Genomic DNA, 15,072 nt, shown 5'->3' on the forward strand with positions numbered 1-15,072 from the left:
TCTAAGATGTATTAAAATAATTCAGGTCAGTCAATATGTCCAAAGTAGTTTTATTTCATGTTCTATTTACCACCATTTAGAATGCTCTGTATTTTTGTAGAAAATGCTTATTCATCATCTTTTAATCACCAATTTATGATGCTGCGTGATGTGATTGAAGAACTATATCTCAATATTTTTTTGGTTAAAGAACCAGTTTATGGGTCTCTGGAGATAGCTTGAAAACGATGGAACACCACCCGGTCCTTGTAGATTGTAGTTGGTTTATTGAGTTAATTGAAAATTGGTGATCTGATTATCTATAAAGGCAAAAGCATTTTTACAAGTTTGGAACATTGATCTCAAATAATGCTTTTGAAATGATCTATTGAATGCATTTCAATAGTAACACTATGATTTTCATCCCAGGTCCACTGTTGTAATGATGGTGGTAGTGTTTGAATGGCAATGAACAGTTTTGTAAACATCTCTTAAAAGCTTAAGCATTCAACATTCTCTCACAATAACATCTCGTCAACTATAACCTCCTAAATATGTAGTTCTATGTTTCTAAGCCTACTTATCAACCTAAGATGTATTAAAATAATTCAGGTCAGTCAACATCATTACGAATACATACTATTTGTCTTCAATAGTCAAATGGTGCGACTCACTTGACTTGGACATAGACATGACTGATTTGTGTGTGTTTGTCTACATAATTTATCATAACAACTATGAATTTAACAAATCTTTTCCTATAACAGTTTCATTGCAAAATCATAATAAACTGACAATAATGAAAAATGTAAAACACAAACCTCACTCTCGTTCATTGAATGCCAAACTACATAACACCATAAACTTACTAACCAATGTAGCAGCTCATTTAGTAGTGTTGAAGCCTATTTCTATTAGATGCATGTCATTAAGATCATATAAGATCTTAGTTACATGTAAAGTTTTTTGCTAAAAGATGGAAAATTCCAGCTGGGACAACATTTTAATGTATTCAGTATCTTTCTTCCCATGTAGCTTTCCCAATTGGAAAACTTTCTTTCATAGATGCATGACCTTAATCAATTAATCATAAGGGTAGTGGTTGTTCTATTTTTCTAACAACATTTTTCGTGGCATTGGATTAATATAAGAATATGTCATCATCGACGACAACATCTTCTTCCTCTTTTGCCAAACAAAAGAGGGGTCATCAATTATGCTTCTGTGAGATTGAAATCCAACTGAGATACTCAAATACTCAAAATAATCCAGGACGACCCTTCTTAGGTTGTCCAAAGTACAACAAAGAGGTAACTAAAATCATATTTAGTTAAATTATTTTTTTGATGTTCATCTAACATTTTTGCTTGAAATGTGTATAAAATCACAGGGATTACCATATTGTAAGTATTTCAAATGGGTAGAGGGCCATGAATACAAGATGTCGGACCGTCCAGAAACTCACACTGAATTTTCCAGCAAGGAGAAGGAGCTGAAGAAAAAAATCAATGATATTGAAAAGATCATTATTGATTTGCATAAAAGAGTAAACGAATTTGAGTTCGTACTATCCAATAGAAATGAGGAGTTACTGAAGGAGTTGGTGGCTATTGTACGTGAAGAGGAAATAAGACATTGACGCACATTAGTCTGTTTTGGGCTTTAGCATTTGTTGTAGCATATTACTGGGTGGTGCATAAGTAATTTCATATTAGTGTTAGAATTTAGTTGCTTCTGCATATGTAATGTTTATTATATATTAGTGAAACTTGTGAACTATGTAGATTGCACCTGAAACGTCTACTCTTACCATGCTTATGCATTTTTTGTGATCCATTTCTTGTTGGAATGGAAATGATTCATGGGATGGATGTTTTAGTTATGTCAAAGTTGAAATTATTTTGTATTGGAAAATGATAGAATGCTCGGAAATGATTCATGTGGCCAGTGGGAATTTAATATCAAAACATGTAATATTTTGCATTCAGTTTTGGTAAACTATATGGCTGAAAAACGCCAACTTGTATTTTATTACAAGTTCCATGCATCCTGTGTATAATAACAAGGCTGGAAATAAGGTATATCAATTCAAATGTAACCATCCTGTGTAAACTTGTCTATTATGTCTTGCCTTATTGTCTATTATCCTGTAAATAACAAGCCTGCTAGCACAAGATAGAAATCTTCAAGAATTTAAATCATCTAACTGTTAGAATTTCTCCCAACAGGTTAGCAAAAGTTTTGGTTTAGCACCAAAATAATCAGTCCACATTTTTTCATTCATTTAGTTAGTGAAAAACATACAGGGCTATTACAAAACTCTAAATCCTGCATTACAAAATACAACCAATCCATGGACCTTTGACTGACTCAAATTCATGAGGACCTTTTAACACTAAATACAACCAAATTTGCTAGCAGGTACGCACTCAAGCACTCCCATTTAATTCACTACATGTAGTTAGCTAATCACGTACAGAAAACCCTGCACCTTCAATATACTTTCTGTTAGCTATTCATTCGGATTATATGCTGTAGAATGCTCGGATCCAGGGGTCAGCATGTTGTACATTCACTAATCAGTACCTACACAACACAATCCAGATTTTTATTTAGATAAATTACATAAATAAATTGTTCAAATATTGCTCATATTTACTGGAGATTTCTGAAGGTGATATAATTCCTGCCTATAGTCTGTATAATTCAGATTTCATGTAACATTAGTGCATTCTTTCATAATTCCTATAGCTCTACAAGTAATTAGGCCAAGCAACTTCAATGACTATTACTAATAATTCAAATACTCTAATACCAAGATTACCAAAGTATCAACACATTACGGGCAAGATTACCATTGAAGTTGAAACTCATTACGGGCAAGATTTTTTTTCATTATTCATTCCATTACGGGCAAGATTACCAAAGTATCAATCCATTACGGGCTTCAATAACCACATTACCAATAATGAACTTAAAAGTCACTAACCATCCATCGGTTGTGATCCATCAACCGGTTATGATCCATCCAACCCAAAGAACATCTGCAATAAGTAATATCAGTTTCTTAGTGTACTGTCAGTATTACAGTTCTCGCTAAAAAATATTAGAATATTACTATTTCTTGACTCTCAATCATTGATTCTTGGCGCTGCCTTCGACATTTTTCAACAATTGAGCTGTTTTCAACAAGCTGGTGATAACATAACAAACGTAACCAAAAAAAAAAAATCAACCCAATTTTTTTTTTTTTGCAAATAAGCTAGCACAAAATAAAAATATTAGCAAAAGTTAATATACCTACGACAATCCCACATCACACATATCTTTCTCAGACGGGCCAATTCCTGCACGTATCCGGCAATGGTGTATCTCCTCCATCTCTGTAAAATAAAACAAGTAACCAAACACATTATATATGGAATGAATTAATAACTTATAAAACCAAATATATGTGTATATTTATTTGTAAGTATCATAGTGAAGTACCTGTTTCTGTTTTCCCTTGACTGTTGTATTCTTCGCCTTCGCTTTAACTTTCCGCATCTCTTTTTCCATTATCGATGCTCTCCTTAGAGATGGTGGTCTGCCTTTCCCTCTTACTACTAACGGACTGAGTACTTTCTATGAACCCACACATGTAGCTGTCTCCGATATCGATAGAATAATATTGGAACCCTTGCATGTTCTTGATGGAGGTTCTTGGTTCTCACTATATAACTCAATCATTAAATACAACTTTTGTGTTGCATCCTCAGTATGTTTTTTGAACCCGCAGTGTGAGTAATCATCTTATAACAGATATTCAACAGAGTAAAATATCTATTAGCATCTGCTCACTGAGCCCTTGCATCATAGCTGCTGTCAATTAACGTGTACCTCCTCTTAATGTCCTTCCTCCATCTATCTAAAATATACTGATTTGGCAAAACTTTTATATCATTAGACTTAAATACAACCAAAATATGCCTGCACAATATGTCCCTCATCTGAAATAGTCCACACGAACACTTTGCAGCTATATCCACCTCACTAAAGTCCACTGAATATGTAACTAGCTTAGTGAAGTCTTCCACATGAACTTCATCCTCTAGAAGCTACGTCTTTACACCACCATCTCTCTTAAGTAACTCTCATTGCAGTTCTTGCTGAACTTTCCTGAATTTTACATTCGTGTATAATTCTTAAAACTTCTTTTCGATCGGAGATCTAGATATGCAAGGAATGGTGACGCTAAATGAGTGAAAGTCAGTGTTATTTTCATTCTCAATTTTCTTCTTCAATGTTTGTCAAGCTGGCCGAAAAACTCTTTCAAGTTTGTCTTCACATGAATATAACCATCAAAAAAAGCATTCATGCTCTCGCTCCGTTGCGTTGTACTCATTCCAGCCCAAAAAGAATCTTTCAAGAATGCCGGTACCCAATGCTCATGCTCAGTGTATAAACTTTTCAGCCAACTATTTTCCTCCAATTTGTAAGTGGTGATTAATTACTCCCAAGAGCTTTCAAACTCTTCAACATTTTGGGTGTCATACATGCATTTCATCAAAACATTTTTTATCCCACTTTTGTAGGCAGAATAGGAGGAAAGCTTTTCAGGGACCTTTTTCAGGATATGCCACAAACAAAATCGATGTCGACTTTGTGGAAAGACAATAGCAATAGCATTCTTTATTGCTCTGTCATGATCTGTGATAATAGCTCTAGGAGCTATTTTTCATCAAAACATTTTTCATCCCACTTTTGTAGGCAGAATAGGAGGAAAGCTTTTTAGAGACTTTTTTTAGGATATGCTACAAACAAAATCGATGTCGACTTTGTGAAAAGACAATAGCAATAGCATTCTTCATTGCTCTGTCCTGATCTGTGATAATAGCTTTAGGAGCTATACAATCCATCCACTGTAATCAGGTCTTGAATAACTACACAAACGTTGTCGTAACCTCACTGGATATCAATCCTGCTTCCAAAAGAATTGACTAGCCGTGGTGGTTTACACCAACAAATGGTGCGAATGGCATCCCATATCTATTCGTTAGATATGTGGTGTCGAATGTAACCACATCACCGAAATCTTTATAGGCTACCCTACTATGGGGGTCTGTCCAGAAGACATTCTTTAACCTCTCGTCGTCATCTAAATCCATGGACGTAAAGAACCCAGGATTTTTGTATTGCATCCGTAAAAATACAGAGAGTGTAAGCATTTTCTACAAAAATACAGAGCATTCTAAATGGTGGTAAATAGAACATGAAATAAAAATAATAAGAAAGTGTTTCCCTTTTCTATATTAGCATTTTGTACAGAGACCCATTCTACTGTTATTTTCAAACTCGAGATTATTAACAGGGTTCTTGCAATCTAGTGATTTCCGAACTATGCAAACAATACAAACCCACTAGATTGTTCTTACCCACATGAAAATCGGTTCACGAGTTCAAGATTTTTGGAACCCTGCACCTTCAAAAATCTATTGGGATTCTCGAAATGCAAAAGAAAAGGAAGTTCTAAACAGTACCTGAACAATTGGCTGACTTTCGGAATCGACGACGAGAGAAGTGTGAAGGAAGGGGAAATTTCTGGTTTTCAAATGGGTGTTTTCTGCACTAGCTCGCGCTGCGTTTTCTACACTACACTTTCTGGGTTTTCAAATGGTTTCGCACAACAGCTTTTCAATTTTTTTTTTATAATATATTGGCTGACATGCCACGTCAACAATTCCACAACGGGTACCCAGCGGCAGGTACCTGTAGCAGTGTTGTTTCATGCTGTGGAGATAAAAATTGCTGGTGGGCATTTGGGAATTGGGATTTTATCTTTAACCAAACACACCGTTTCACTCCAGTTTCTTCTTCTCACCAACTTCTTCCCCTTTCGTGCATCCCCTTCTCCCTTTTCCCTTAACGTTCGTCTATTTTTTCTTGGAATTCCCTAAGCCTGTGTATCCCCTTTTCCCTTAACGTTCGTCTACTTTTTCTTGGAATTCCCTAAGCCTGTGTGTCCCCTTTTCCCAGTCGCTCTCATTCACTCCCAAATGAGCTTAACCAGCTTCTTGCAATGCATGGATTTGATTGTAACAATCTGGACAGTGACAAAAGGAAGACATAATTAATTCGCAAGCAAAGATTAAGATTGAAATCTTTACAAACTTTTCTCATAGCTCAAAGAAAAAAAGTAACTCTATGTATGAGTGAGGAAGGCAAATTTACCCCTTGGCTGGGCAGCCAATTCCATGGGGGAGAAACCATGGGACCCAACTTTGTCTATTCCTCAAACTTCACCATCTCAACTTTCGGGCTCCTATAAATAAAATCAAACGGTGGCACTGTAAAACAACCCAATGAAGGCAAATGATTTTTGGGAGAAATATTTCTACTAATGCTTTTTTCTGGGAAATGGGAAAGCTCGCTGGAAGCTAACGAGTAAAAGGCATAATTCGCCGTCTGTGGACCTGAAATGTATTTGATGCTTCTGCACTTAACCATAAGTTTCCAGGTTGTAGATTAATGTTGGATGATGAGTATGTGGTCTGCCCTACGCACCTACAATTATTCATAGATTATTGAGTTTGGGCAAGGAAAAAAAAAGGGTGTCAGATGGGAAAATGGGAATCGAAACAGGTGGTCGCTCTGATGACGATGACGGTGCTTCTCCTTCTTATTCCTATTGTTGTGCTTCTGGTTGTTCGTCGAGTTTGGGCGTTTTCCTTCTCAGATGGTCTTCTTCCTTTCCGTCAAAATAGATTTCGGCATTTGTAAACGAAAGTTTCAATTCAATGTATCCTTCCCCAATTTCACTCAAAGAACAAAAGATGAAAGATGGAAAGAATGAAATGCTTCTAGAACGCACAAAATGCTTATTCCCAAGTTTCACTGGAGTTTTAGTTGCCTTCTCTGATCTCTTCTTTCTCAAATTTTAGTCAATATCTCAAATTTTTCTTAAATTTTGGATAGATGTTGACGTGGCAAAATCAGCCGATTGCATGCCGGTTATAAATGCCGGGTGTACGTAGCAGAATTGCTTAACACTAGAGAGAGAGAGGAAGCAAGATTCTTGTTAATTAATAATGATGATAATCAAAACAAAAACAATAGAACGAACAGACAAGCTGTGAGAGAGAGAGAGAGAGAGAGAGAGAGAGAGAGAGAGAGAGAGAGAGAGAGAGAGCCTACAGAGTTTTTTTGGACAAATAAGCAATTGGACATGATCTCTAACAGCGGTATCCATAGAAATTATAGGTTCTAAACCACTAGTGGTATCAATATATATATAGATAGATAGAGAGGAAGACGCAGTCAGTCTGTAATTAAGGGCCGGAAATAACAGTCAAGTTCTTGACGAGGCCTCTGTTAATCCTCCAAACTTGTAGGACAAGTGGCCTATAGTACAAGTCCGGGCCAGATAAATTTTACGAGTTGGGAAGAAACTTGCAGTGTTTGTCGCCCATTAACGTTTAAACAAAATACTTAAAAAACTTTTTTAAAGCAAACTAAAACTGAACTCCAGATTCTTCATCTGGCCCCAGTAATTAAGGTACAGAACAATCCATATTAATCTGGATGATAGGCCTCTATTTTTAACACACCACCACACCCATCCTCGCAATTGTTGATAGGGTTGGCAATTTGGACGTACTTAATCTAAACATAACTAAACAACCAAAAACTGTCTGCACCATACATCTGTCTTAACTAAGCAACAACAGTATGTTTGGACGCTCACAGTGTCAGCAATTTGGAGCAATTGTACATAGAACAAGCTGTCTCCATGATAGACAGCAGTATCAGAATATTAGCAGCCAAAAATGTAAGGAATGGCCAAGAAGCAAAGACGTACTTCTTCATGGTCACATTCATCCTCACCTTCCAACTCCTGGAATAATATGTATTTGCACCTTCAATGGCCTTGTCAAGAATCGGAACTTTCGTTAAACTCACAGACTTGGTTATCCCATTGCAAAGAGTTGTCACTTCCGCATCACTTTTGAGGCGGTTCACGATGATCCCTGCCTCTCGAAGAATCTTCACGTCCTCCTTGGTATCGACTATTCCATTCATCAACTCAGCGTAGCGTGTTACAACCATCACCTCCGGTGCAATACATGCTTCATAGGCCACAAGGTTCCTTAGCACAACCTCGGAGTTATCATCCAAGTGAATAACCGGAAGGTAAAATGTACCAGAAGAGTTATCAAAATTTATCTTTTCCAAACCACCCTTTGCTGTGCGAAATTTGACACCAATGTTATAAAGCTCTGACACGCTTGGGATTGCAATCTCTTCGGCTAAAGGACTTTCGCCTTTCATCTCATGAGATGCACTTTCCACCTCGTCGGCCATGCTTCCCGCGGACGATATTAGACTGTTTATGTCACCCTTCTTTCCACGACTCAAAATACAACAGAGGATTGTAAATGGTAGTGCAAGTAAAACTTTGATTGATTTTGACTTGCAAATTTTCTTGACTAGGTGGAGCGAGGCCGAGTTAATGTAAAATACCGCTGCCAAGATTGATTTCAATACTTTTTTAAACCAGCGAATATTCTCTGGGAAATCTTCCTTCTTCTCTTTCGCACAATCAGCTACAAGATGCAATTCTGGCGTAACCATGTAGTAGAGAAGATCTAGCAGATGGGCTCTCTCAAAACACTCTTCCCTGAAATTTTGACCACTGAAGCTGATGGGTGACAGATATTCGCAAAAACCTAGAAGCGTGGAGGCTAAATGATCTTCATGCTGATAAAAGCCGTGGACTTCTTTAAGCAAAAAGAGAGGGATTTGGTTTTCTAGCATGATAATATCTCTGAGTATTGCATGGTGTGCGGTTCTTTTCCTCGAGTGGTTGATCAAATGGCCCATCTTAGAAGAGGTTTGCAGAAGCGAGCCTCCCTTTTTGGGAGAGTAGATATGGAGACACTCCAACAAGAATGAAGCATCAATGGCAAACATCCATGCGAGTGTTTCTCGATCGAAGTTCAAGAACCGGAGGTAGCAAGAGCGGATGATCCCATCCCTTTCCGCAAAGCTGTTAGCCAATTCTCGAAATTTGATTTGTTTAATGTTATTTTGCACTCTTTTCGCTGAAGCGAGCTTGTAGTGCTCCATCTCCAAGAGTTCAAGCCGCCGGTGATGGTATGGACCAAGGGCTACGAGCTGTGGAGTGTATGCTTCTGGTTTTATGGACATTAGGGTTTTGGGCACGTTGAAGATGGCAAGTGGAACGGCCTCATCGTTGTCTTCGAGGCCTTCTTCTAGGGCTCGGCTTATCTGGATGACCCATTCTTGGTCACGGGTAAGTTTTGTTGGTTCCATGGCTTTTGGTTCAGAAGACATGATTTGTCTAGGTATGTAGAGGAGTGGGTGAAAGGGTACTCGTTTGCTCAGGAGAGAGAGAGAGGGAGTGTGGGTGTGTGTGGTATATTTTTCCGTTCTTTTCCCTTGATCAGGAATACTCGAAACAATGTAAAGTGTTACTGTATGTCTAATGACCGCCTGCCTGAACCCTTTTTTATAAGTTGGCTGTACTGAGAAGCAGCGGGGGAAGCATCAATTTCTCTTTGGACGGTGTTAGAGAGAGTCCAACGAAAATCCACCGAATAGGCCAATATGTTTTTATCTTTGTTTTTTTTTTAAAGATATTTTTAATTCATTAAAAATTTTAAAAAAATAAATAAAAGTTATAAATTTATTAAAAAATATTTACTTAACTATTAAGTAAAAATAAATAAAAATAAAAAAGGTAATAGATGGCGGTGGCCACTATCTGTGTACTAAGCAATTCCCTTTCCTTTTTAGGACCTTTCTACACACATTTATGTAAAATAAAAGAAATTAAAAAATATTATTTATAAAATTAAATATTGATAATTTGTTACATACACGCATAAATAAGATTTTAAAAATCCAACTTAATATATGTTTCAAATTTTTTACCATAATATTTCTTAAGATAATATTCATATATTATTATTTGTATAATGAAATATTTAGAATTCAATTTATTCATAATAATTATTAAGTGATTTTTTATAATGTCATTTTTTATTCTAATATATAAGTTAATTTATTAAATTTTATGTAAAATCTAGATATATATTTTCGTGTCACATTAAACATATAATGTTATAATTGAGATCTTATATAAATTTTGTCCTTCTTAATGAAGTTTGCATGATAAAACCTCTTAACTATTTTTCATATAGATTATCAACTTTAAATGAATTGTTTTGTATTAATTTCAATTTGGACTCCATATATTTAAGGAGCCTATATATTATTGTATAGCAAAAGATCACTTTGGAATTCACGTTAATAAGTTTATTATTTCTCTTAAAATTACTAATTTGATGATGCCAGATCCTTAAAAATATATAGTATATATAAATGATATAAAATTTTGAGAGAATAAAAAGAAATTCTAGAATTGTAGGTATTTCTAGGTATATTGAGATTCTATAAAACTTTACAAAGCATATAGAGATTGTAAATTTTTTGGGTGAGCCATTTTCTGTATTTATAGAATTATATTGAATAAAATCTTGAAATCCTAGAGCAGTTTTGAATTTTCAAAAAATTTTGGACCAAAGCTAAACGTGGGTCTGCCATTGCTGATAAGTATAGATTAGCCAGGTTGGCCAAGATATTTATATTTAACCCTCTTTTTAATTTTTGTTTTTATTTTTGGTATAAGAGGGCAATGGTTTATTTTTATTATTAAATTTTTTACTTATCATCTTTACACATTACACGTCATTTTAAAAAAAAAATTAATTTTTTGTTTTATTATTATTAAATTAATTGAATTTTCCTACTTACCATTTATATACCATATATTTGATAAGAAAAAATAAAATTATAATAAATAAATAAAATTATAATGTGTAGCATATGAAATTAATGAATATAATTTTTTTTTTTATTAATAATACTCTTTCTTTTTTTTATTGAAGAATATCTTGTCAGTCGAATGGACTGTTAGGTTTGGCAAGAAAAGGAATTTTCGGACCGTGGAGGAATTTTCGGAGCTAGAGCTGGGAAGTCAAAAGGAATATAATTAACACGGTTCAACAAACGTTTTTGTTACGTAACTCCCCACGGCCGCCACGGTTTGGAACCGGGCCCTAGAGTCCTACTTCATCTTCTCTTTGAGGTTGTGAACTATAATCCAATGTATAAAACAAAACTCCATCAATTCTCATTATGCATTTGGGTGCATGAAAACGTGGATGAAAAATACGTTTATTTATTTAGTATTACTACAGCCATAAATAAATTATATAAAAAACTAATTTTATAAATTATTATGGCTTCTTATAATCTATTAATAAGATTATTTTTGTATAATTTATTTATGATGCAATAAGATTTGAATCAGATGATGTTGAGCTGTCAAATTACACGTTGATAATGCTGAACTACTTTGAGATTGCACGTTTAGTATGAATCGGTATTTTGTCCATAACTTTGATTACAAGTATTGGAATCACATGTATGACCCCAATTCATAAAGTTCTTTTTAGAGTGCACACCATGGTCACTAAGATATGTTGGGTGTGTATTGTCTTTTAGGCCAAAATCAGCTGTTTTCTCTTTTTAATCTCAATTTTTAGATATTTTTATCTTTTATGATAATATATCATTTATTGGTTAAAAATTAATTTTGAAACTGATATTGGCCAATTTTTTTATAGATTAATTCTTTATTTAGGTGATTATTTTTTATGTGTTTATTAGGATTTTGTTATTTTGGTAAAAAAATTTGATATTTTTGAATTACAGCTATTCTAGCCCCACTTGTGAGTTGTTTTTGAAATTATTGAGCTTTGATAATTGATCTCAACTGAACATTAGAGTTGTTTTTTTTTTAAGAAAATCTCTCAACTTCTTTACGTTGATCATCATTTAGAATTAACTGTTATAAGTAATCTAAATTTTATCTGGCATCACCTTATAACTAGAGTATGTTACTTATTTTTTATGATTCACTTTTTAGTTCATATAGAAAACATGAGTTTTATGGCATTGATCGAATCTATTTACAGTATTATTCGCATAAAAAAATATATAATATAATATAATATAATTTATAATTATAATCTGTATACACTTTACAGTATTATTCGTATCGTAAATATTATCAACCTTCAAATTTAAATTTACAGAAAAAAATGAAATGATGACAGCTAACAGGTAATACTTCTGATTGTAAATTGAAAGCATAGTAGCAAGTAAACATACACGAGAGGCTACCTGCGCGGATAATGCTTTGTTAGAAGGAATATGATATGGGTGATGCTAGGATATCCCCCTCAAGAATCCCGCTCAACTTTTTATTTTTATTTTTATTTTTACATTATGATTAAAAAAATGTGTTTAATAATATTGTAAATTTTATTTATTTTTTAAAAATATTTAAAAGTGTGATATGAAAAAAACAAAAAACACTTCTAAATATTTTTTTCAAATCATTTTTCAGTCCCTTTAAATATTTTTAAAAAATGAAAAAAAAAAATTGCAATATTATTAAACAATATTTTCTCAATCACTACATAAAAAAAAAAGGGGGGGGAAACAATTGGAGCGGGAAAAATGAAGGGGATCCCGTCCCTATGATTTTTCATATGATATAATTAATGTAGGCCTAAGATCTAGGTTTAGTTTTACTAAGGTCTACGATTAGTTTGTTTGGATAACGAGAGAAAATAAAATAATTTTAGATATAAATTAAAAGTTGAATAAAATATTATTAAAATATTATTTTTAATATTATTATTATTATTAAAATTTAAAAAATTAAACTGTATATTATATTTTGTATAAAAAATATAAAAAAAGACGAAAGAGGCTATAGCTATATATATATATATACACACACTCTTACATTTATAACGAATGCAGTCCACTCTTGTATATGATACGAACCCAGAAAAAAATGGCTATAATTTGTTGCGTGTAAATTAACTATAAGTACTAGTGATAATAGTTTAAACATGATGGCATTTCTATTTTTTTTAACTGATAATTTAAACAGAGTATTAGCTTAATTATTTATTATTTATTATTGTAATTTTTATTAATTCGAAAATATTTATTTATTTGTCCTCGAGTACCTCTAGGTTGCCTGGTGGATAGATATCAAAGTGTGGAAACTCATAGTTGAAAAGTTCAGTAATCAATGGGAAAGTAGAGAATAGGAGCATTATAAGAGTCTTCGTTCCCTGTCGGAAAGTCAAGTAATCAATTGGAAAGTAAAGAATAGGAGCATCAGTACCAATGAGTCAATCAATGAGAAGTGAAATCTACAACGGTTGTTAAGGAGGTTTGGAACTTTGGATATTAAAATCGTTTATCACTATATTTTTTAAAATTTTTAAATAAAATATAATAAATAATTTAATTTTTTAAAATTATAAAATAAAATAATATTAAAAAATTTTATTTAACTTTAAATATTGATCTTAAATTATTTTACCTAAACTCACTGTCAAACTTAAATGTAACAATGTTCTTAATTCCTAGCCATGCGCACCAACCTAGAGGAGAAAAGTCCAGCTGGGGCCACTGGCAATGACTAAAAAATTCTTAAAAGGGGACGAAATACACCTTTTTTTTTTAATTTTTAATTTTAATTTAAATGTTTTTTAAATATCTTTAAACATCTTAAAGAATATCAATGGATTAGTTAAATTTATTGAGTATTTAGCTATTAGATAATAAAAATAAAGTGCAATATATTAGCTAAATTTCAAAAAATTAGACTTTAGCTACAATAACTTCTAAAATAATTTTCAAATTTGAAAGCTATAGTACATACATCAAATTAATATTTTATTATTCTCTCTCTCTTTTTTTTTTTTTTCATTTTTTTCTTCTTTTTCTTCTCATTTCAGGATATACTCAGATGTTAGTTCTCTTGCTACGAAATTATTTTATATGAATAAATTCTTTTTACTACGTCCATTATTGGGATATACTCGATGTTATTGAGATAAATTTATTTTGCATGAAGAAATTCATATGGTTACTGTACATACAAGAATTTATTTAGCTACGAGTAACCATTAATTTAAAGTTAATTATTTTTTTAATTAGATGTTTGTGGTTATTAGCATTAAATAATATGATAAAATTAAATAAATTAATAATTAAAAATTTTGATATTATTTTAATTAATATTATTTTATTAGTATATAATAAATGAATAAATAAATAATTCAATATTAGGAATTTGATGTAAATGAAATAACCAAAATTAATTTTATCTCATATTATTTTATTGTTATATAATAAAAAAAATAGTTATTTTAATGTGAAGACTGAAATAGCTAAAATCAAATTCATTTCATATTAGTTAAAAGTATCATTTAACTTTAATTAATATATTAAGAATATTGTTAAATGTTACATACAGTCACTTTTACGTATTTTTTGTATATTTCATTGATATGATTAGTTAGATTAAAATTTTTTTAATATATAATCAATCACATCATTTGAATACACAAAAAAATATATATATATAAAAATAACTATATATAAAATTTTATAATCAGAATTGGGCAAGCTTGTGGCCAGTACCATCTAACTAGCCGAGCATATATTGAGGTAATTGGGTCCGGCCGACTCCTTAGCTCAGAGTCCAAACAAATTTGTTTTTGTTGTCCAAATCTTGAGAATATGAGAAATGATATTTGTAGTTGTGGTTGTACAAATGACGTGCAGTTATTTTGAAAAAAATAAATTAATATGAGACCCACATGAAAAGAAAAATTAACTTTTTAATCGCGGATCCCACTCTTTTTCAAAGCGATTACGCGGCGTTTGTAATTCCACGACTGTATGTAGCATTGCTCTGAGAATATATATTGGAAAATGCTAGGCATCCGGTCTTCCATTAAATATATGAGAAATGATATTTATAATCGTGATTGTACAAGCAGCGTGCAGTCGCTTTGAAAAAAATGAATTAATATGAGACCCACATGAAAAAAAATTAATTTTTTAATCGTAGACCTCACTCTTTTTCAAAACGATTGCGCGGCATTTACAATTCCATGACTGTATGTAATATTGCTCTAAATATATATATATATA

The 15,072-nt window shown here is 32.7% G+C and overlaps 1 protein-coding gene across 1 annotated transcript; it reads right to left on the minus strand.

The window, feature by feature from the left end:
• Nucleotides 1-7,698: 7,698 nt before the first annotated feature.
• On the minus strand, nt 7,699-9,312 carry LOC122316429 (putative UPF0481 protein At3g02645). Its single transcript, XM_043132946.1, has one exon. It carries the CDS (start codon nt 9,310-9,312, stop codon nt 7,699-7,701), a length of 1,614 nt encoding a protein of 537 aa, XP_042988880.1.
• Nucleotides 9,313-15,072: the final 5,760 nt, after the last annotated feature.

Source organism: Carya illinoinensis, chromosome 7 (genome assembly GCF_018687715.1).
Source record: "Carya illinoinensis cultivar Pawnee chromosome 7, C.illinoinensisPawnee_v1, whole genome shotgun sequence".
Taxonomy (NCBI): Eukaryota; Viridiplantae; Streptophyta; class Magnoliopsida; order Fagales; family Juglandaceae; genus Carya; species Carya illinoinensis.

Excerpts from the sequence above, each read along its gene's own strand:
- LOC122316429 (XM_043132946.1), bottom strand. The coding sequence starts at position 9,312 with ATGTCTTCTGAACCAAAAGCCATGGAACCAACAAAACTTACCCGTGAC.